Here is a 23,843-nt window from a genome sequence, read left to right as displayed (position 1 = left end):
AAAGTCGGTAAGGTTAATTTGTTTCCTAAACATTTAGGAGTGGGATATTTATTAATAGTCATATACGAAGGCTCCAAATTTTCTTGTATTTATGGCTTGTGTGGAATTTTGGAGAACACAGCATCATTTTTTAAAAAAATCCGTGCCTTTGGGAAGAAAGGTAAGGGATAAAAGCTTGTGATACATAACTTTAAGTCAATTAGGGAATGACGAATATGCTTGAATAAAAAAAAGACATTAAATGTTTCTTTGGTACTTTGAATTGTTCTATCTGCCGCTCATAAATTATCATTTAATTTTCCTGTCTCTAGGAGGTATTCTTTTACCAAACCATCAAATTGAGATACACGGCCACTACATTCCATAGCAAAACAACAAGGAAAAAAAAAAAAAAAAACCAAAAAAACACAAAGAAAAAACTCAACCCCCAAATCGCCAGGGTACCAGGACTTGGAATGGAGGCAATTAACTGCCTGCAACATTTACAGGCCTAATCAATTACCTCATTAAGTTTCTTTGGGTTCTGTATTTATAACTGTCTAATCACTTTTTTTCTGGCTACTTTTAAGGCACCATTAGCAGACGTTGGTAAAGAGAGTCGTCCCTCGTGTACTACAAACTTCCAAGTGACTCACAAGATCCTCAGCTGCCTTTCCCTACCCTCAGGGCTCCACCCAAGCAGGTTCACTGGGCCGTTGCATAGCAACAGAACATCGCGAACACCGGAGACCGAGGGGCGTTTTTAGGCTAAGATGGCAGCCTCCCAGGGTCTAACAAGGGGCTTAGGCCTCCAACATCTGAATTCTGGACCGACCCAATCGGTTGCTGTCCTGCGCCATAATAAACTTCCTTAGGTCACGTTTTCTCAGATTTGACCAAAACACGTGAAGCCAAGCAAGCAGGGGTGGACGCAGCCCCAAATCGAGGGGCGAGAGGAGAGCAAGGCCAGCAGGAGATGATCGCCAGGGACGGTGCGGAGACGCCCCGCGAGATTCCCATCATGCCTGCTTCCTCACAGCCCGCTCCTTCGTGACCACAAAACGCTTCTGCAGCCTTCGCCAGCAGGGAGCCGACCGGGCCCCTCGGCTTCCGGCCCTGCCACGTCTGAGGAAAAGCCTTCGCTGTGGGGAACGCGGAGGCCCGACTGACTGCTAGGGAGCCGGGGCGCGGGGGCGGGGCTCCGGGGCGCGCGGGGGCGGGGCTCCGGGGCGCGCTTCCCCGGTGCACCCCCCACGCCCCCAGGAGGCTGCACGAGCAGGCAGCCCGCGAAGTGGCCCGCGGAAGCGCGCCCCCCTCAGGCCGGTTCGCAGGCCTAGCGTTGTCTTTCCCCGGACGCCGTCCCCAGGCTGGCGGCCGCGCGCGCCGAGCGGAGCCCCGAAGCGCGCCGGGCCGATCCTGCCAATCACGAGCCGCGCCCGCTTGGCCCCGCCCCGCCCCGCCCCATGGCTGCGGCTCGCGGCTCTGCGCACGCGCGGGGGCCGGAGCTGGACAAAGCACATCCGCCCGCTGCGGTCAGGTTAGCCAATCGCGCGTCTCTCCTCCGCCGGGGCCCCGCCTCCGGGGCGAGGTCCTTCTCCTGAGGCCGCTACGCTGGCTGTGGGTGTGTTGTTCTGCTGCCGAGGGCATGGCTGATAAAGGTATTGTGCTCTCTCCCGGGGGCTGGCGTGAGCGTCAGGCCTCCCGGGGTCTGTGGAGCTGATGGGGAAGCGCTTCCCGGAGCCGCGGCAGCGCGGCCTCCCTGTTCTGTGGGGTAGAGGGTCGTCTGTGGTGGGGGGGGGACGGGGGAGGGGCGAGGCTAGATGGCTTTCTGTGGTGAGGCGGGCGGGGAGGCGCCGCTAAGGGACGGGGGGGGGGAGGAGGGGACGGGGGCGAGGGAGGGACGGGGTACAAGGCTTTCTGTGGTGAGGCGGGTGGGGAGGCCTGGGAGGGGACGGGGGGGGGAGGGTCGGGGTACATGGCTTTCTGTGGTGGAGGCGGGAAGGGGGCGGAGAGGGAGTGGACGTGGGGAGGAGTTGGGGTGGGAGGAGATGGGGAGTGGGGAGGAGCTGGGGGAGGGGCTGGGGAGGGGGGCCGAGAAGGAGTCGGGGAGGAGGAGATAGAGAGGAGGGAGGAGATGGGGCCGGGGCAGGCTTCTACCCTAGTAAACCAAAACAGGGCAGACGCTGCTTTCTGTAAGGCCTCAGGACTGGAGCATTCCTGGTTCTAGGTACAAAGCTTTTAAGATTCAAGATGTTTACATTATTCTGGCTGTATTGCTTTTATTTACGAAATTATAACAAAATTTAAAATTCTCGACAAGGTAAAGTTAGTTCCCCTCCTCCCTGAGGTGCAAATTTTTGGAGACATTTTGAAAGGACAGTGAGAGTCAATTACATACTAGCCAGTGAAAAAAAACAAAACCTTGCTACTTCCCATGTGGAGAGGTAAATGAAAAACTACAAAAAGAATTGGAATAGATTACAGCTATATATAATTGGAAGAAATTACTGGCTTTTTGGTGTTTTTTGTACACTAAAGAAAATTTTGTTGATAAATATTAAGGTGTGTGTTGAGATATTAATTTGATCACCATCCATGCCTTTTCATTTTTAGAAGGAAATCAGGAGTTTGCTCCCAAGATGGAGGGCCCATCAGATTCAGCATCCACCAAGAAGGAGAATATATCAGATTCAGCATCCATCAAGATGGAGAGTGCATCAGATTCAGCATCCATCAAGATGGAGAGTGCATCAGATTCAGCATCCATCAAGATGGAGAGCACATCAGATTTAGCATCCACCAAGATGGAGAGCGCATCAGATTCAGCATCCATCAAGAAGGAGAGCGCATCAGATTCAGCATCCATCAAGAAGGAGAATACATCAGATTCAGCATCCATCAAGATGGAGAGTGCATCAGATTCAACATCCACCAAGATGGAGAGCGCATCAGATTCAGCATCCATCAAGAAGGAGAGCGCATCAGATTCAGCATCCATCAAGATGGAGAGTGCATCAGATTCAGCATCCATCAAGAAGGAGAGTGCATCAGATTCAGCATCCATTAAGAAGGAGATTGCATCAGATTCAGCATCCATCAAGAAGGAGAGCTCATCAGATTCAGCATCCATCAAGAAGGAGAACTCATCAGATTCAGCATCTATCAAGATGGAGATTGCATCAGATTCAGCATCCATCAAGATGGAGATTGCATCAGATTCAGCATCTGTCAAGATGGAGAGTGCATCAGATTCAGCATCCATCAAGAAGGAGAGTGCATCAGACTCAACATCCATCAAGAAGGAGAGCTCATCAGATTCAGCATCCATTAAGATGGAGAGTGCATCAGATTCAGCATCCATCAAGAAGGAGAGCACACCAGATTCAGCATCCATCAAGAAGGAGAGCACATCAGATTCAGCATCAACTTTACCTAACACTCCTGAGATGAGTGAGAATCCACCATCACTCAAAACAAATAGTTCAGGAAAACAAGTATGAAAATCTTGATATTCACCATCATTCTGTGTTTCAAACTATTCTGGTAGTGGCAGTTTTAAGGACACTGGAGTGTGAATTAATGTATAGCCTGTGCCTTCCTGTCTTTGCCAGATTTTCTTCTTGAATCAGTTCAATTTGTTGAGTTTCTTAGCAGGTTATTGAGAATTTTCAAATTGAATCTGTACACTATTCCTTAGGGGAAGTCTTTGGTGGCAGGTCTTTTTCCTAGTCTGCAGTTTTGAAGCTACAGTTTTGAAGTATTGTCAGGCAAATACTAGCTGCTGAACAAACGCTCCTGATGACTGGGAGAAGTGTCTCAGGCCTATTTTGGGAAGTTAACCTTGCTAAAGTAAGACTAAAGGAGCTTCTGGAAAAAAAAGACATTGGTAATGCTTCCTTGAGATTTGTGGAGACAGAAAGCCACTCAGGGTACCTACCATAGAAGTGTAAAGTCTTTATTTCTAATAGATTTACTTCAAGAATGTTTTCTTAGCTGGGCAGTGGTGACACAGTCTTTAATCCAAGCACTCGGGAGGCAGAGGCAGGTGGATCTCTGAGTTTGAGGCCAGTCTGCTCTATAGAGCTAGTTCCCAGACATCCAGTGTTAACATAAAGAAACCCTGTCTTGAAAAACAAACAAAAGAACGTTTTCTTAACATTTTTAATGTTTTGTGTCTTTCAGCCTATGAGTGGAACACTTAAAGAAAGATTAAAGAAAACAAGATCTTCATCTCATCCTTTTTGTAGTGTGGTGAAGCGACTTAAAGTAGAGAATGAAGAAAATGATGAGATTTTTTCAGAACCAGGAGCATCTTCAAAAGAAGAAAGCTGTTCAAAGTTCCAAGAGAGTTTGAAACACATAGACAATGAATCTGAAAAAGATAGCTCAGAGAATATAAATACATGCAAATCTAAGTCACTTGATACGGGGTCATCCAGTGCCCCCCAAAATGAGTCTGTGAATGAGAATACTAAAGAAAGATTGAAGGAAGAAAAAGCAAAATTGGCAAAGCAGGTTCAAGAGAAGGAAGACCTTCTTCGGAGATTAAAACTTGTCAAAATGTATAGAATAAAGGTAAGAAGAATTTCAGAACCATTGCATAATTTTTACATAAATTGCAGTAAAGTAATTTCAGAATTTGGAAATCATTTTGGTTGATAAACAAGAAGCCAAATTAGGAGAAACCTGGTTTACAGGAGCTTTAACTGAAGTAGAAATAATTGATTTAGAATGAGGTAGAACTTAAGAGCTTCAGCGTTTGTCCAGTACACAGTTGAAGCTTCTTGGCTTTAATTTCTAGCCAGTAGCATAATTAGAAGTATAAATTGTTAGATGAAAGTACACTGGGAACAGAAATAAAATACACTGGGAACAGAACTAAAAATAGACCACAGATTACAGTATAAAGTACTTTTAGTAGTGATCTTGTATCTCTAAAATGTCAGGCATTTTATTTGAGAAAACACAGATTTTAGGTTTCAGCTCCCATAGTTTGAATTGAGTAGAACCTGGATGTTTGGAAGGAGGTGACGTCTTTATCTGGATAGTTCTTACCCATATAACACCTCATTCTTCCCCAGAAACATGGAATAAATGGTAGGACAGTGTATCTTATTAGTGGTTTTGAATTTTTGACTTTTCAAGAGGTGACTTATTTCTAAATGTTGAAAATACTTTTAACTTGAATATTTTCACCTTTAAGAACAGTTTGAGGGGTTGGGGATTTAGCTCAGTTGTAGAGCACTTGCCTAGCAAGTGCAAGGCCCTGGGTTCGGTCCTCAGCTCTGGGGAGAAAAAAAGACAAAATAAAAAAAGAACAGTTTGAGGTAAAAGTTAGGAAGGTACAACATAGCATTATATCTTAAAAGTATAGTAGTAACACAAAAGTATATTGAGAACTTCAGTTTCTTATATTTAATATGCAAATTTAATAATTTTTTCCCCCAAGGTTAAGGTTTGCCCAGAGGTTGTAGTGCCCTGGGGTATTAGCCTTTAAAGCTAGACAGGAACTAATTTAGCTGCTTTGATGGTGTAAATTGAAATGCAGGACTGTCTGATTATTGACTTATTTTTTCTGTTTCAGAATAACCTGTCTGAGTTGGAGATGTTAATAAAGAAGTGGAGGAAGTGCAGCCAGCAGCTGCTCTATGAGCTGCAGTCAGTTATGTCTGAGGATGATGAGAAACTCAGCCTCACCGAGTTGATCGACTACTATGGGGTAGATGAAACAGTCGTGCACTATAATAGAAGTGAAGAAGAATTTACAGGGGTTTGATAAGTTTTTTTGTTGTTGTTGTTGAGCTTTATTTTCTCTCCTTTTGGGGTGATGGGATCATGCCCAGGGCCTCAAATGTGCTCTTTTCCTGAGCTGTACTCTTGGCTCCTCTATGGAATATCTTTGAGAATGACAATGTGAAAAGATAAGTGTTTTAAAGGGAAGAAATACGTAAGCTGTTGTTGTAGCTTAGAGAACAGTATCTTGAACAGTTTAGGTTATTCTGGTACATACACAAAATTATAAAGTGAAGCTTAGTATTTTGGATATGTTTGCTAAAGAAAATATTTAAGTATTAAAAAATTAAATGATGTTTAAAAGGAAGTTTGGATAATTCTGGAAACCAGGTTTAATACATGATTTTGTGGCAAAAGGTTTTATATTCAGTGTTAAAAAGTAGTCTATTGAATGTCTAAACCTCACTTGGCCTAATTGTAACCTGCCCCTCCTGAGTTTATGAACTTTGTCTTCATCTGCTTACTATATCTTTCCGTCTGCTAATCTAGCAAGTAATTAAACGTGTATGTCCACAATTTTTCTCCAGATTTGTTCCTTGTTTTCGTCATTTATTAAAACGGCTTTCTCTTTCTTGGGGAGCTTCATATTCTTATTTCCCACATGGAAGTGTTTATTCTTGGTGTGAAAGGTTCTTCACAGTTGCCTTTGTAGCTTTCTCTGTGATGTAAAGTGGAAGGGCTGGTGAGTTCATAGTGAGCCCTCAGCTAGAAACCTAAGTTAAATAACTAGGATACCTATCAGCTGTGTGTGGAGATGGGCCTTAAGCTGGCTCAGTTGCTGAGAATTTAGAATGATCCCAGTGGGAAAAGCATGTTGCTGTTGCTGAACCTGTTGTATAACCTTGGGAGAAGCAAGGCTGCCATCTTTAAGTATAGCAGGTCTGTACAGACTGGTGGATGGAAGGAGAACTTTGTGGATCACTGTCTTCCTTGTTCTGTTTGCCAGTTATTCCTGAAGCCTTCACAATTTCTGCTTTGGGATCTAGAAAAAGTAATTCTATATTAGTTTGTAAATGGGCACTATTCTTGAGCTCTCTCCTAAGAACTTGCTTTCAGCTGAGCAAAGCCCCCACCCCATTCCCTTTGCTGTTTGATTAAACAGGGAACTCAAACCTTTTTTTTTTTTTTTTTTTTTTTTTTTTTTGTGGTTTTTCGAGACAGGGTTTCTCTGTGTAGCTTTGCGCCTTTCCTGGAACTCACTTTGGAGACCAGGCTGGCCTCGAACTCACAGAGATCCGCCTGGCTCTGCCTCCCGAGTGCTGGGATTAAAGGCGTGCGCCACCACCGCCCGGCTAGGAACTCAAACCTTTAACACACCCCCAGCTACACACAAATTCCGTCTTGCTCTCTGTGTTTGTGGGTCTAATTTTCCTGTACATAAGGCTGTGCCATGCTTGACCTAATTGACTATAGCACTTGTTGGTAATTAGTTTTAAAAAGCTATGCATTGCTGTCCTACAGGAGCTGAGAGGCATTGGCACCATGAACAGTACTCAGAGATGAGTTAGGGCATGGTACATGCACCCTTCCAAAGCATCTTCTGCTTCTAAACATACTATGAGAGCAGGTGTCCTTCAAGCCCAGCTCATCTGTGCCTCCAAAGCTGAGGAAGGACCACCACCTAGAGTTGGTGATAAAACAAATAGCACAGGCTGTTTGGTCTATTAAGACCAGAATTAGCCAGTGGAATTGAGGACATTGTCTTTTAGCTAATGGAGTATCTAGGCAACTAATTTAAGTGTCATGGCATTTGTAAACTAGAAAAGAGAAAAATCAAAGGTATCCATGGTTGACTCTGCAATTGCCAGAGAACTGGCAATCCCATGCTGAGTATAAAAGTGCCTGCTGTATCTCTCACCTTACACACGCTCTTGGATCCATCTCCACGCTTCTCAGAAAATGCTGTCTCAGAAATGTTACCAATGGGTTCTCTGCTAAATCAGCTAAACTGACTACTTGTAGTCATTATAGTTGTGAGGGAAGTCAGTAAGATGGTGTTGGCTCTGCTGCTTACCTTACGTCCCCAGGAAGCACTGAGCACTAATGAGGTAATCAATTAAACCATGTTGAGGGTTTTTTCTAAGTGGAAGGTTTTTTTCTACTTAACATCTGTGATAAAAGGTAGTTTTGAATTTTTTTTGCCCTTTTATTGAAAATACTTTTTTCCTCATATAATATATTCTGATTATGGTTTCCCTTCCCTTTTCTCCCAGTTCTTCCCTACCTCCTCTCCCATCCAGATCTACCCCCTTTCTGTCTCTCATTAGGAAACTAAAACAAGCTTCTAGGGGAAATAATAAAATAGAAGATAAAGACTAATACACTGGAATAGGACAAAACAAAGTGGAAATTTTTATTATTTGAGGTAGAGTCTCATTTAGCCCAGGCTGGCAGCCAACTCTCAATCCTTGGGATTATAGGAATATCCTCTAAATGAAAGATTTTTTGGTTGTTCTTTTGCTTTATCTGTTCTAGTTTGTATTAGATACGGTGTTATGTATTAAGCTTAAATTTAGATTTTAAATTTCAGAAAAGTGGGGCGTAGACTGCACTTGGAGACGACGATACATGATCCTGATGAGGCCACCTTGGAGTGCAGCAGACCACAAGCTGTGGAAGGGTGGACGGATTTTTGTTTGCCAAGGAGTCTTACTAAAGAATTAGTATTGGCTACATGAGTAGAATGAACTATTTCAAGGCAATGAGCCCTTGTTTACTGAACCCTGTTAATTCTATTACAATAGGTAAGGAAGACTATGTTTCCAAACAGAATTTACAAATGACTTAAGTCTTAGGAGAAATGATGGTTTTCTTTGGTTTCAATGGTAAAGCCTCCAAAATTCTGGTAATTTTAATTGAACAAAATAAGTCTTGAGTGTTTCCTGGCTGAAAAACACTGTTCTTTAATGAATATAATTGACACTTTGCGGTATTTTACTCATTTATTTATGTAGGACAGGACAAATAGTTGTATACTGATTAACCTAAACTTAATTTATTATTAAAAACGTGCAGCTAAGAGGTGACCTACTTAAATTCCCTGATAGGAGAGAAAGGGAAGTCGCTTTTCTCCAAGTGACACTATTTTGGGGTAAGTAGTTTGCCTTCTGCTCTTGCTGGTGTTCTACATTGGAATAAGAGCAGGGAATGTTTTCATCCTTAATCTTTCGACTTCAGCCTGCAGTATTGAAATCTGCTCAGCTTGCTGTTTGGAAATGCTGGTCAGCTTCTGCTTTTTCAGTAGGTTCTCGTATCGTTCTTTTGCAATCTTTTCACAAGTCAGCGTAGACCCTAGTCCAGAGACGGAGAAAGGAATTAGTTGAATTATTTGAATACAGAAGTAACACCTAAGATCATTTTGTGGAAGAGATGCTGGTAGTGTTTTGATGGTTGTTCAGATAACTGATACTGGTTAGAATACCAGTACCAATTACCTTTAGTTGATTGAAGGAAAGAGCGCTCACCAATTTCATTGCAAATATCTTGTCTCTCGGAGACAGCTACCAGCTCTTCCCGTAGATTGCAGCTCAGCGTGTAATTTGCTATATCTTTCTGATTACTGTATCGTCCCAATTTTTTGAGTAATTTTTTGCAGTTTTGTACATTCTTCTTGTGAGTCTGAAATTTTTGTTCCCATAAAACCCCAAAAACAATTTTGAAAAAGTTTTAAACATTTGTACCTTTAAAATATTTTATCATCACTAATATAACGTACTGTATCCCTAGTGCCTGTTTTATGGTCTGTCCATAGTAGACACTCAATTTTTTTGTTAAAAGAATGTTAATACTACACTTTAGAAAGATTTTGTATGGTCTTAAAAATGAACATTTTAAAACCTTTGCTTCCATCTTATAATCTATGTAGTAAAACTGATTTTGTTATTCAGTTATATAAAGAGGAAAAGTTCAAAGTACCAGGAAAACTATAAGTACTTATGTGGCTCAGGTTTAACTAATGTAAAAGCAAATCCACATGAATTCCTAGATACTAATCCTAATATCCAGAGAAATGCTATAGTCTATCACTGGCTTTGGTTGCAGAGACAACATTCGGGTACCCCTGATTGTCATGAACATCAGTAAATTTCAAGTTACTTTAGCTTCTATCTGAGTTTATGACTCAATTATTACCTTGCCCACATAATTCACAACTGTTGGCATTATAATGATTGATATGCTTGAGACTGACCTTATCTATAACATTAATTGTTTGCTCCATTATTCCAATCTGAATAGCAATCAGGTTCTCGTAGTTTGGTTCATTTAGGTACTTTAAGAGGGGGAAAAAGAGATAATCACAATACATGTAAGGATTTTTTTCTATTTCTTTTAGTAGGTAACTATGAACAGTTTTGAAAATAACAGTGTCATAAGTAGACAGTAAGTAACAGTATCAAAGTAGACACAAAGACAGATAACATGACCTAGCCTTCAGGAAAAAGAACACACAGAAATGATTGGTTACCAGAAGATATGTCAAGTGTTAGCAAATTCAAAGGCAGTTTGTGATGGAGTAGGATTTCTCTAGGCTTGGGAAATCAAGAAGGCTGGTGGAGAAAGTGGCATAAGACAAATTAGGTAGATGGGAGGAGGGGAGGGGACCAGGAACAGAGGAAGGGAAGAAATAGGAGAGGTTAGAAGATGTTCCAGGTTGAAGAGCTAGTGTGAGCAAAAGGCAATCCATTTGGGCACTTGGGAGATGGCTCAGTTGATACAATACTTGCCACACAAGCTTGAAGATCTGATTTCGAATTTCCAGCACCCATGTAAACCTCTAACTCAGCATTAGCAGGTTCCCAGCACCCATGTTAACCTTTAACCCCAGCACTAGGGGTCCTGGAGCTCACTGGTCAGCCAGTCTAGCCAAAATATGTGGGGAAATTCCTGAGGAAGACATCTAATGTTGATCTCTAGCCTCTGTACACACCCACCTCTCTTCCTCCCTCTCTTCCTTTCTCTGTCCCTCCCTCTCTCACTCCATTTCATTTAGAATACTGATGAATAAGAGGTGTAGTGGCATCTGTTTCTCTTACTTGCCCTAAAGGCAAGTTGAAAGACACTGTCCACCCAGGGACTTCCTAATGTACTTGGTGGTTAAAGAGTATTGTTTAATATAATATTTGACCAGGGTACTGATGTTACTAGAATCAAGTAGGAATTCAGTATGACAGCAGTGTACAAATAATGACATGGATTTTGAGAGAAGGGAGGGGAGAGGAAAGGGACGAGAGAGAGAGAGAGAGAGAGAGAGAGAGAGAGAGAGAGAGAGAGAGAGAGAGAGAGAGAGCGAGCGCAAGAGAGCGCAAGAGCGAGTGCTCAGGTCAATAGGCTAATTTTAAGACTGCATATCTTTGCATATCTTACTTCAAACCAGAGAAAATGGAGGGTTAACATGGCTAGGCATACCAGCAGCAGAAACAGGAGACAAAAGATAAGTAACTAAACTGGGAAAGACAGGTATAGTAAAGAGAAACACTAAAGCTGACTCAAATTTTTAAGCCAGAGTGAGTCTCTAGAGAGATGAGAAATAAGCATGTGAAGGGAACAGCCATGAAATTAGCAAATTAAACCTCTGTAAGAAAAAGAACTCAGATGTGTTCACAGATATGTTAGGAATATGCTTGGAATATGCTTGCCATCAGGGAAGTTTCCTTTTAAGTGAATATTTGTGACTGAATGGGTGAGGTGAACTCTGGGGGCCAGGGGAGACTTGCCTTTTGACGATCTCGTGAGAAGAACAGCATCTGGATATCCCAGGCCTTCTGGTTTAGATCCTCCATCTCCATCTCCATTTTCTTGTGTTCCCATTCAATCTGATAGATTCCTTTGTGGACTTCTTTACTTTCCATCATGCTGGCAACTTTCTTTTGTCCTTGAGTCTAAAATGGTACATCAACAGTCACACTGATTCTGTACACAGAACTACAGACTATCTGAAGCTGGTTTTTATGATTTGAACTGTAACCTGTATGTGTGAACCCTCCATGTCTTTGAATTGACTCTCTGGATAAAGCATGTGGTTAACATGGCTAGGCATACCAGCATCTACCTGGCAGCTAGTAGCAAAGAAAAAAGATATGACACTTAAAACACTCGGCTATTTTGTACTTCATTTGAAATAACGGTTATTCAATATATTTTACTAGGTTATATATTCATATATTCAATGTTATATATTCATATAGGTTATTTAATAACATGAAATTCAGGGATATTTTAAAGTAAACAATATTAAATGCATTAAATTTTATCAAATAAAATATTAAATACTTAATTAACTCTTAAGTATTAATATTACATGATCTCAATTTAATATTAATAAAATTAAGGAATATCAATATAAACAATATTTAAATTAAATAAAAATTGCCCTGAGATTACTAAAAATGAAATTACCATGTCTCTAAAATGAATTTATAGCCATGTGTGGTGGCTTCTACCTGGGATTCTAGGACTTGGGAGGCTGTGAAAGGAAGATTGCCCCAAGTATAAGGTTAGCTTTGGCCACATAGTAAGTTCTAGGCCAGCCTGGGCTGTACTGTCAATCAGTCAATCAATTTATGTAAGAATCCCACCAGTTTCCATTTTGCATTCTTTTTCTTCTTTCTTCTCTTTCCAAAATCTAGCTTTTTGAAGTGCATGCCACTAAGCTACACCCCACTGCGTTCTACCCTTCTATTATTTTCATCTTTTGATCATAGCTTGGGCACTGAACTCCTTGCATTTCCTACTTTTAATGACTTTTAAAAATTGTATTTCAGTCACCTTACCCCCATGCTCACACACTTCATCTGTCCATCAGTAGCTCAAAATTCTAAAGTTTAAGCATTTCTCTGCAGGAAAGCATATTGGCCCAGTAGAGGGTGTGCATGGTGCTAAGCAGCCTACACAACATAGGGCAGCCCCTGTGGAACACAATCTGTCCCAGATGTCAAGGGTGTTAAGGTCGAGGGCCAATGTTTTAGAGCTACACCTCCTTTCTGTTTTCACCTCAGCCATTGTTGTAGGATGTGCTTACGTCAGTGGATTTACTTCCCCATGTCACGTGACCGCACCTTTACTCGGGGCAGCCTATCCTCAACCCTCTCCTGAGATGACTGCTGTCAAGTTGTTGATGCTGTGTACACGTCTCTATCTACTCCTTGGAATCTTTGTTCTTGTGGTATCCAGGAGACAGTAGCCTAGTTTTCTTTCCTGCTTTACTAGAAGCTGCTCCTCCTTCCCTGTTTCCTTCTGTGTTGGACCTTTCAGAGCTGGGTTGGAGGTGTAGACACAAACTCCCTATTTTTTGTCTACCTAACTTCCTGGGTTGTCTGGAGCAATCTCATGGCTTAAATAACCTATAAGTAGATATCTGTATGTAATAATCCACATGCAGTTATTTACATGTGTTCTATAGAGAGCACATCTCAACTCTGAACTCTGTCAAGTTGGACATTCCACTGGAATGTTTTAAGTACATCTCAAATTAACCAAGGTCAAAACACTTCATTCTATGACTCCAGCCAAAGCTACAGTCTCCTATCTTTCTACCATCAGTTAATGATATTATCATCTATTCAGATGCTCAACCTACAATGTTAGTAATTTTAAGATTTTCTGAGACAAGATCTTGGTATGTAATCCAGGCTGGCATTGAACTTGTATCTTTCTACCCTGGCCCCTGAGTTCTGAGATTACATGTATCACCAAACTTGGCTAAGCATGGCGTTTTCTGCAACCCCCCACTATGTGCTTACAGGGAGAAGGTGGAAAGTTGGCTTTCAGTCACTGAGAGAACAGCAAACCCTGTCTCAGAAGAATGATTTTGGCTAGGGAGAGGGTAAAAGAAACAAAAATAGAAAAGGCAAAGCAAAGCAAACTCTCCCAAATCATATACTCCTAGAGAAGAGATGAGGAAGAAAATATAGAAACCAAGAAAACGGGAAGAACACCCGCTGCAAGCCCCGTCAACCAAGAACTGAAGAACCTTGTAGTTACAAAAACTATGTTTCAGAAATGAAGGCTAAGCTGCCCCTCCTGTAGTCCTAGTACTCAGAAAGCTGAGACGGAAGGATCCTAAGTGTGAGGTCAGCCTAGGTGATGTAGCAAGACCTCAAAAAACTAAACAGAGAATGGGATATTTTTTTTTTTTTGTTTTTTCGAGACAGGGTTTCTCTGTGTAGCTTTGCACCTTTCCTGGGACTCACTTGGTAGCCCAGGCTGGCCTCGAACTCACAGAGATCCGCCTGTCTCTGCCTCCCGAGTGCTGGGATTAAAGGCGTGCGCCACCACCGCCCGGCTGGGATATTTTTAAATGAAAGACAAACGACATTTTGAGAGGAGCTAAGTGGATGGAGAGAACCCACTGTAGTGGACTCGCCCTGTAAGAAGAGACGCTAAAGGAAGTCCTTCACACTGAAATAAGGGATAGTAGAAGAAACTCAGAAAAAGAAGGGAATAAAAACTCTACCTAAGACTATGAATACATATGTAAATGCAAAATTCAGCCTGGTCCCTAATTACTCCTTTTCCCTCATATAACTAAAAGGAAAAGCCACACAACAGTCACCAGGAAGCAGTGTTAATGAGTACATACTGTGGAAAGACAGTATAGCACGGAGGGGGAGGGGCAGAGCGTTAGGGGGGCAGAGCTTTGAATACTGCTAAAGCTAAGTTGACATTAATTCAAATTTTCTTCTGACAGTTAGGAAAAAGAATTTGCATCAATAATTTAACTTTATGTGCCAGAACAAGAACAAGCTAATGTAAAAGCCAGCAGGAAATAGAGTAAAATGGAGCTAAGTGAAATAGGAAATAGGAAAACAATAGAATCCATGAAATTAAAGGTTGGTCCTTTGAAAAAGATCAGAAAGATTGGCAAACCTTAGCTAGATGAAAGCACCTGTCGGGGTGGGGTGAGGTAGCTCCTATCAAAATCCAGAACTAATTAGAGATGTAGCACAGCTATATAAATCAAACAGATTATAATATGCTGAGAATTACATAAACAATATATAAACTAAGGTATATTAGAATGGACATTTAGCCTCACTGTCTTCAATTTTAAAAAATACTTACATTCTGGGCACATTTACAAAGTTCCATGGGTGATTCTAACGGCAGCTACTGAGAGGAAACACTGAGGGAGCTAAATTAGAGTTACTCTCTTAGTCAGGGTTACCACTGCTGTGATGACACACTACGATCAAAAACAACTTGGGGAGAAAAGGGTTTGTTTGGCTTATACTTCCACATCAGTGTTTATCATCCAAGGAAGTCAGGACAGGAACTCAAGCAGGGCAGGAACCTGGGGGCAGGAGCTGATGCAGAGGCCATGGAGGGGTGCTGCTTACTGGCTTGCTCCTTCTGGCTCACCTAGTCTTCTTTCTTATAGAACCCAGGACCACTAGTCCAGGGATGGCTCCACCCACAATGGAATGGACCCTCCCCCATCAACCACTAATTAAGAAAATGCCCTACAGGCTTGCCTACAGCCCAATCTTATGGAGGCCTTTTCTCAGTTAAAGTTCCCTCTCTCCAGTGACTCTAGCTTGTGTCAAGTTGACAGAAAACCAGCTGGCACACTTACCATGGGAATGAGAGACACTATAAAGCATTTTATACGGAAGGCAATATGTTCAAAAACTATAGTTACCCGAATCACAGAATTCAAGTCTTCAATTATGTTCTTATTGATGAGAATTGCATCAGAATATTCCAGAATCAACTGGAAATTCTCCAGTTCTACTTGTCCTTGTTTAAGAAGAATTTGTATGGTTAAATTCACCTGGAATTTCACTTTCTCGTCCTGTAATCTAAATGGGAAAAGACTTCAAAATAAGTATTTGTAGAGTATACTTAGGTTTTCAACTTCATTTATTATCCAAGAAATAAAATCCTAACCAGCCTAAGGAATGCACCCTCAGTGGAATGAAGAGCAGCATTTTCCCAAAGACAGTCTTCCTGGAAGTCCCTCCAAGTGCCTCCTCACTTGATCTGGAATTCTAGTTGGATTGCTCAAACAACAGTATGGACAGAATTTGTCATTTTACTGTAAGATTAAGAAAAAACTGGGTAATTTTAATTGTAATGAAAAGAATTTTAAAGTGAAGTAGAAATATTTTGAATGGTAAATCTATTAAAATTATGACCTTATAGTTTTTTTTTTTTTTTTTTTGGTTTTTTGAAACAGGGTTTCTCTTTGTAACAGCCTGGCTGTCCTGGAACTCACTTTATAGACCAGGCTGGCCTCAAACACACAGAGATCCACCTGCCTCTGCCTCTTGAGTGCTGGGATTAAAGGCATTCGCTACCATCACCCAGCAACCTTATTGATTTTTGATAATACACCAACAATATTAAATCTATATTCTACTTGTCAAATTTATTGCCTAATTCATATTCCCCCTATAGCCTACATCTAAAACCGATGTATACTGATGAATTTGGGACCATCACTGAAGTGTTTATGCATGTGGGTATACATACGGCTTTTTTGAAGCAAAGACTTTATACAAAGCACTTAGTAAAAACCACCAGGCTCCATAAAGATAACACAAACCTGATGAATGTTTATGGAGAAATTGTTTGGAAATCTGCTTGGTTCCACTCAGCCTTAAGCCCGGAAGTCTCCATGGGCAGAGACCGGCTCTTTGTATATTTATGTGGTAGGGGCAGATTTACACAAAACTATGACTCTTTCCCCCTGAAGTCTGCTTTGTGTTAAGAGCACACATGGCAAGGCACATTCTCTTTTGAAACAAGTCTTGTGTAACAAGGCACTCTCTATAAAAGAGAACATTTAAGCACGGTGCCCAGCCAGGATTGAGACGGACAGAGCCAGCTGTGGCCCAGCCAGGCCGGAGGCAGGCTCCGCAATGACAGCCCAGCCCAGACCGTGGGGAGGCTCGAATTACCTGAGGAGCTCCTGGAACACTCTTTCGATCTCACGCTGCACGGCCTCATCATCCTCCAGTCTTTTCCGGAGAAAGGTCGTCATTTCCTGGAGGCCAGCGGCCTTCTGTTTCACCTGGGAAAGCCAACCGCCAGTGTGTCAGAACATGTGGAGACAACATCTGTCTTGGACTTTTCCTAACAAGCCCACCTTTCTCAGAGATTAATAAACATTTACATCTCTGCCAGCAGGTGAGTTATGTAAAACATGGCTGGCATATTCCATGAGAGATTTAAAGAGTATCAAATTGGCCTCTTGCTGAAAAGCAAGTACGCAATTGACGTGTGTGTGTGTGTGTGTGTGTGTGTGTGTGTGTGTGATATACATATCTATATCCATCTTGAAATCTGCTATCATTTTAGATGAAATTCTAGAATCATAAACACTTAATAAAAAATTGTCAATCCAGTGTATGTGCACTAACTTTAGGGAATTAGAGAGAGGGGCCAGAGGTGGTCAGGAAATGGAAAGGTCTCTTCACAGCTGACCATGTTCTCATACCTTCACCATTACTACAGCCCCATCCTCTCTTCTAGCAAAGGATGAAGCTGCCTCTGGTGAGTTAAATATAGTCTGTGCAAAATGCGGTCATTTCTAACAGTGCTGTCCAGGAGAAAAGCGATATAACAATATGTGTAATTTTAAATTTTGTGACAGTCACTTTATAAAAAGTGAAGTGAAACAGATTAACTTAATTTTACAATACTTTATATTGAACACAATCTATCCAAGATATTATTCTGCTTATAAGCAATATAAAAATATTCACAAGACATTTTCCACTTGTTTTATGGTAGGTCTTCTAAATCTGTATGTGTTTTCCACTCAAAGCACTTTTCAGTACTGGTCACATCTCTTTCCAGCCCACACTAACTGCATAGCAGCAGTGGCCATCATTTTGGATCTTGAAGATTTACAGCAATACAAATAACATTATTTGACTTGTTATGTTATTATTAATATTACTAACTACTACCCAGCAGGGGGATCTTTTTTTTTTGTTGTTGTTGTTTTGTTTTTTTGTTTTTTTCGAGACAGGGTTTCTCTGTGTAGCTTTGCGCCTTTCCTGGAACTCACTTGGTAGCCCAGGCTGGCCTCGAACTCACAGAGATCCACCTGGCTCTGCCTCCCGAGTGCTGGGATTAAAGGCGTGCGCCACCACCGCCCGGCATAGCAGGGGGATCTTAAAACTTAGTTTTTCTGGATGTGCTGACAGATGTGATATTTGCTATTAGTACACTTAAAATAAAATTTAAAACGAAGTTATATACTTTGTATTCATTTTCCACTTTTGCTCGTCTGGTTATGCAGAAATGTTCCCAGACTGTGGGGTCCAAGCCTTCTGGCATGTTATTGATACTGTCCAACTCATCCATGGATTTCATTAGCTGGATAAAGTTTTCCTTATTTAACTTGCCAGATCCTGGTCGCTCTCCATAAGGAACAAGACTGTTAACATCCGCGTGTGTTTTCTGTTTGTGAACCCTGGTATCAGCAAGAAAAGACCATCAACCTTTCATACTCTCACAAATACCAAACCAAACAAAACAAAACAAACACAAAACAAAACATACTGCTAAGTGACAGACCATTAGCATAAGGCTGACACTGTATGTAATTTCCTTTGTGACTTCAGGGCTGGTGAGTGGTCTACACCAGAGATAAGCGCCCACTTTGTCATTCCATACTCTAGGTCCCCAGACATGCCCTGGACTTACAGGCGTCCCTGATTGTTGCTGCCACTGGCAGCTTTCCCCATGCTAGGAAACTCTTTTTTTTCTGTGTGTTTTAAGCAGGCAATAGCAGTGTATGTGCCCCCTGGGTCTGTCTGGCATAGCCACTTCTGGTCTCTTTTCTTCAGTAGGATATGCCTGGACATATGTAGAGCTGGAGAAAGGCCCTCTTTGTCTATATTAATAACTTAGTTTTCTTGGGCTGCAGCTGGGGAGGGACGAAGGTTACAAAGAGCTGGGCTAGGCACTCCCCTTGGAGATACTCGACAGTGTACAGCCATAGTGATGGTTCCACCCATATCTAGACAGGATAGTCAGGTTCTGGGAGAAGTTACTGGCTCAAGGCCAGCTTTGGGTCTGAGAGACAGTGGAATCAGATTCAGAAAAATTCTATTTGATGATCAAGTGTTTCCTGTAACACAAATTGCTAAACGGTCTTATTAATAGAAAACCCAGAGCCAGATATTGGGGTGAAAGCTGAAAGGTCAAAGAGGCAGAACACCCAGCCACTAGCTTACTTCTACAAAACCCTCAGCCTCAAGAGAGTGAGTTCCTGTTTCCTCACACCTTATATTCCTTTCTGTGTCCTGCCATATTACTTCCCAGGATTAAAGGCATGTGTCACCACTGCCTGGTTCTGTTTCTCTCATGTAACCCAGTGTGGCCATGAACTCACAGAGATCCAGATGGATCTCTGCCTCCTGAGCGATAGGATTAAAGGTGTGTGCCACCACTGCCTGACCTCTATGTCCAATTTAGTGGCTGGCTCTGTCCTCTGATCCCCAGGCAAGCTTTATTGGGGTACAAATATATCACCACATTTTCCCCTGGGTTTATAATTAGCACACTCCTAGCCAGACCTGGTAGGCCACACTGTAATCTCCGCACTCAAAAGGCAGAAGCAAGAAACTAACTAAAAGTCTGAGGCCAGTCTGGACTGCATGTTGAATTTGAGGCCTGCCAATCCTCATAGTTAAGACTCTGTCTCAAGAGATGTAAAGTAAAACAAAAAAATGAAAAGTGCTCTTCTGAAATAGGGAAACTGAGCTAGGGAGCTATCTCCATCAGTACTGAGCAGGATAAACACCAGAGCTCAACCCCCGGAAGCCCACCGCCGTGGTACACACTTGTGATCCATCCCAGCACTGGATGGGCAAATACTGGAGCCTCTCTGGCTAGTCAGCCTAGGAGATTTGACAGGACCCTGGCCAGTGAGAGAATCTGTCTCTCACAGCAACAAACAACCCCAAAGGGTGGAAGGTAACAGAGGAGTCACACACCACAGGTTGATCCGTGGCTTACACAGACAGACAGACACACACACACACACACACACACACACAGAGAGAGAGAGAGAGAGAGAGAGAGAGAGAGAGAGAGAGAGAGAGAGAGAGAGAGATGGGGGGGACTAAGATATGAGACAAGTCCTAGGCTAAATTCTCAGAGTTTCTGGTAAGCTGCCCAAGGGGAGAGCATGAGTTTGTATCCCTCACATAAACTGTCTCACTCCTTGGTGACAGACAGCACACTTATATATTGCATTTGAAAATTTCAATTTATTATATTAGCAGTCAGCAAACTATTCCAATATTCCTTCCAGCTTAGAAACATTTCAGAACTCTAGATAACCATTATTTTGAGCTATCTTTCTTTTGCATTTTTTATTTTAAACTTTATTATTTAAGAAACATGGCAAATAAAAATTTTGCCACGAACATGAGATTCTCCGAGGAAAAGCAATTTGTGGTCAGATACATTGGGAAGATGTTGCTGACTCATTTCCTATCCCTGGAAATCCAAAAGCCACTAGCAAGTTTTGGGAGGTTGAGCAATAAAGAATGCCACCTAGCTGTAAAAAGCAGTATTTCCTCAGACGTGTTTAGTCTTAGAAACTTGTCTCATGTAAATATGATTTACACCATAAAGAAAGACTTCACGTTTTCTCGGAATATGTCTTGGGAGAATCTGTAAGCCAGCTATGGTTTAAGACTTTTCATGTATGAAATAAGAATACAGACACTTAACTATTTTTTAACAGTGGGAAGAAACCGTTACACTTCATTCCTGATCAAAAGACACCAGCATGACCTCAGGATGTTTAGCTGGTTATTTCTATCTGATTGGGAAAAGGTAAAACTTTATAACTATTTTATTTTTGACATTTTTTTTGCTAGTTTGTTTATTTTTGTACATGTGCATACATGTATGTGTGCCATGGCGCATGTGGAGGCCAGAGGGCAACTTGTTGGAGTCAGTTCTCTGCTTCCACCACGTGGATCCCAAGGATACCACTCAGGTTACCCGGCTTGACCCTGCTGAGCCATCTCTCTGGCCCTTATAATTCTTGTTAACAGGCCCTGCCCTCCCCATCTCTCCCACGTATGATAGAGAAACAAACCTTGGCCGGCGTTTAAAAAGTTTGTAGAGTATATCCACGTGGTGACCAGAAACGTCAGAAAATTCCCTTTTGAAGCTGCGCTCCAGAACCTAAGGACAAACACATCGTTTCCAGGATTGCAGACACACGCAAGTCTCTCATTAATTAATGCAGTCTCTGAACTGCAGACAGTATCACTGTGATGTAAAGACCTGGTTTTTACAGTTGTTGGAAAGCAACTCTTCTCTATGCGTCTGTTCCTAGAGAGTATGCCAGTGCACTAAGAATGTTATCATATTTAAAATAAGAGATTTTTAAAAAGCATCTACAACAGAAGGATCCCCAAATAATACTTATTCAGAAAACACGCAAGTTACTGTTCAATCCATTTATCTTGCTCCTTACCCACCTCATTGTGTTCCATCTTGTTGCTATTCTAGCTGTTGTTTCTGCTACAAACTACTGGCCCTACTACTAAGCTGATTTTTATAAGCAACTCATGGGCTTCACCACCCCAAGTTTGAGATCCCTAAACTTGATGACCTCACAAATGTTTTTTTCCCCACAAGAAAAACCTTAACGTAAGAAAATTAAAAAAAAAAAAGTCTTTCTAATCCCCAGGTTTTTACAGAAACGTATAGCCATACAGAACGAAATTCACTCACAACTAAAGATGACAGGAAGAGAACAATCCATGAGGAAATAAATTTATCCTCATCACCACCCCCCTGCCAATCCCAAGTGCAACAACTCGGCATTGTCCAGTGGACGAGCCCAGGACTCACTTTGTCTTCTGCCACCAGAATGTCGTGTTGCTCCTTGAACACATCCAGGTCTTCTCTAGCTTTCTGGATGGCTTCTGAAGTCTTGTTCTACAGTAATGGCAGGGACAGTTAATGGGATCTGGAGAGTTCTCAGGTTAAACAAAGCTACAGGTGATTCTAAGAAGATTAAGAAATCTCATAGGCCTCCTCCTGGGTCAAAGATGTCTAATCGTCTGCAGGGGTGTTGTGATACATTTCAGATATAGTCTTGCTATGTAGCCCAGGCTGGCCTTTAACCTATGGTCTTCCTGTGTTAGCCTCCCAAGTGCTAGATTACAGGAATGTGCCACCATGCCTGATAAAAATTCTTGGCATATGTTATAAACAAGCTTTTTCTTTTCTTTTGGTTTTGTTTCTGAGACAGGGTCTCTCTTAGTAGCTCTGGCTATTCTGGAATTCACTATGTAGACCAGGCTAGCTTTGAACTCAGAGATCTGCCTGCCTCTGCCTCCTGAGTGCTGAGGCATGTACTACCACTCCTGGTCATATAAACAGACTTTAACAGTAGGTACATAAGTCATTTATGATGCAGTAAATGTGTTCATACTGTGCTTCATTAACAATATCATTGTAGGTTGACACCTGTTGAAACATTATATATTAATAATCAGCATTGATGCTCATCTCTTTAATAAATCTTAACAATTCATGTTTATATTTAGTGTTTCTGAATATGAAAGTTTCCATTCTATAGTCTAACCCATCACTTCCAGGTTCAGTGACACCTTATAATTCTTGTTAACAGGCCCTGCCCTCCCCATCTCCCACATATGATAGAGAAACAAACCTTGGCCGGCGTTTAAAAAGTTTGTAGAGTATATCCACGTGGTGACCAGACCAGAAATTCCACATGGTCCATAGAGGACTATATTTCCCTGGAGAATGGCCTGTAAACAGCTTCAAAGATTGTGTGCTTTGATCAAGGTCCTACAGCCAGTCCACGGTTAAAAGCTGTATTGTTGTTACTGTTCTGTTTTTTGAGACAGGTTTTTCTATGTAGTCCTGGCTGTCTTGGAACTCTCTTTGTAGACCAGGCTGGCCTCAAACTCACAGAGATCTGCCTGCTTCTGCCTCCTGAGTGTTGGGATTAAAGGTGTGCACCACCACTGGCTGGTATTAAAAGCTGCATTTTTAAACTTTATTCTGAGAATCAATTTGGTCTTGTCTTCTATAACAGCATGTCATTTTGAAACTAAAGTATTTTGAATCTGAGATGCAGAATGAGATGCAGAATCACATCACCTAATTAAGAGACTGACGTGGGTCCTTCTACGGGGTTGTCTGGCAAAGTCCCAGACACGGAGTTGATGATGGGCATGGCAGAATAGGAATGGCCGAAGGAAAGCTATGCGGTACAATAACCAGACATCATTGTAATGGTACCCACTTGTCTTCTCTTTAAGGCATTCCTCTTGTATCAAAAGACCACTTGATTAGAGTCTTTGACTCTAATCAGATAAAGGCTCCAGATATGGGACCTGTGTCTGAGCGAGCTGCGCGGATGCTGGAGAGCGAGCGCCACCAATGCCAGGGAACCCCAAACTTACTTTCTCCTCCTGCTTCTTCAGAAGGTAGTTGTTCAGGAACTGTTCCCTGGAGCTCAGTTCCTCATCCAGCAGCAAAGAATACACGAGGTTGTTTATTTTCATTTCCTCCTGTGGAAATATGAAGAGGAAGAACGTTGAAGGTCACCACCATTGCTAGCTGAGAAAGAACGTTCTGTTGGTGGTCATAGACTTGATGCTAAAAAGATAAGCTTAGGTGGAGAGGAGGAATTCCTTAAATGGAGGCCTTAAAGAAAGGTCCAACAGGACCTCTTCCAACAGTATTTGGCTATTTTCTTTCATTCATCAAAACACATATACAGAAAAACACTGACTACCAATCAGTTATTTGATGGGTTTTGATACAGGCCAACATTCTTGTCATCACCACTCCAGAAAAGATCTGTTTTGCCAGCACAGAACCCAGGCGTCGTCATCAGGGGCTTGGCCCCAGCAGTGAGCACTGTTTGGACTAAACACTAGCAAACTCCCATGTTTCCACCATCCTGCCTTAGTGGGAACCCCTGGCACAGAGGCATAACTCATCCATTAACAGTATTTTGTCACGTCTTCTAAATCTCTTAGAAGCTGCATGTCCTCAGGCTGCCTTCTCTCCTTCAGTTGTTTGTAGCCATCGGCAGTCTGTACTTTTGTGTC

General features: G+C 42.0%; 2 protein-coding genes across 4 annotated transcripts in view; one reads left to right on the top strand and one right to left on the bottom strand.

The window, feature by feature from the left end:
- Positions 1-1,233: 1,233 nt before the first annotated feature.
- Sfr1 (SWI5 dependent homologous recombination repair protein 1) lies at positions 1,234-6,288 on the top strand. 3 transcript variants are annotated; one of them, XM_059246121.1, is made up of 4 exons: positions 1,234-1,516; positions 2,593-3,473; positions 4,162-4,554; positions 5,564-6,288. In XM_059246121.1, the coding sequence occupies exons 2-4, from the start codon at positions 2,619-2,621 to the stop codon at positions 5,753-5,755; spliced, it is 1,440 nt and encodes a 479-aa protein (XP_059102104.1). In that variant the 5' UTR covers positions 1,234-1,516; positions 2,593-2,618; the 3' UTR covers positions 5,756-6,288. The 3 variants fall into 3 exon arrangements, with proteins under 3 accessions (XP_059102104.1, XP_059102096.1, XP_059102099.1); XM_059246113.1 differs by lacking the exon at positions 1,234-1,516 and adding an exon at positions 1,523-1,637; XM_059246116.1 differs by lacking the exon at positions 1,234-1,516 and adding an exon at positions 2,088-2,206.
- A 2,407-nt stretch (positions 6,289-8,695) lies between these two features.
- Positions 8,696-23,843, bottom strand: part of Cfap43 (cilia and flagella associated protein 43) — a 106,797-nt gene continuing 91,649 nt past the window's right edge. Inside the window, exons 29-38 of the mRNA XM_059256700.1 lie at positions 23,190-23,297; positions 21,604-21,690; positions 20,840-20,928; positions 17,980-18,193; positions 16,671-16,783; positions 15,410-15,569; positions 11,487-11,651; positions 9,962-10,042; positions 9,237-9,390; positions 8,696-9,063 (exon numbers count right to left, since the gene is read on the bottom strand). Coding sequence (XP_059112683.1) covers positions 8,897-9,063; positions 9,237-9,390; positions 9,962-10,042; positions 11,487-11,651; positions 15,410-15,569; positions 16,671-16,783; positions 17,980-18,193; positions 20,840-20,928; positions 21,604-21,690; positions 23,190-23,297 — 1,338 coding nt within the window. The 3' untranslated portion in view covers positions 8,696-8,896. The remainder of the gene's footprint in view (positions 9,064-9,236; positions 9,391-9,961; positions 10,043-11,486; positions 11,652-15,409; positions 15,570-16,670; positions 16,784-17,979; positions 18,194-20,839; positions 20,929-21,603; positions 21,691-23,189; positions 23,298-23,843) is intronic.

Source organism: Peromyscus eremicus, chromosome 1 (genome assembly GCF_949786415.1).
Source record: "Peromyscus eremicus chromosome 1, PerEre_H2_v1, whole genome shotgun sequence".
In the NCBI taxonomy this organism is placed as follows: domain Eukaryota; kingdom Metazoa; phylum Chordata; class Mammalia; order Rodentia; family Cricetidae; genus Peromyscus; species Peromyscus eremicus.
This window is presented reverse-complemented; position numbering and strand designations above follow the sequence as displayed.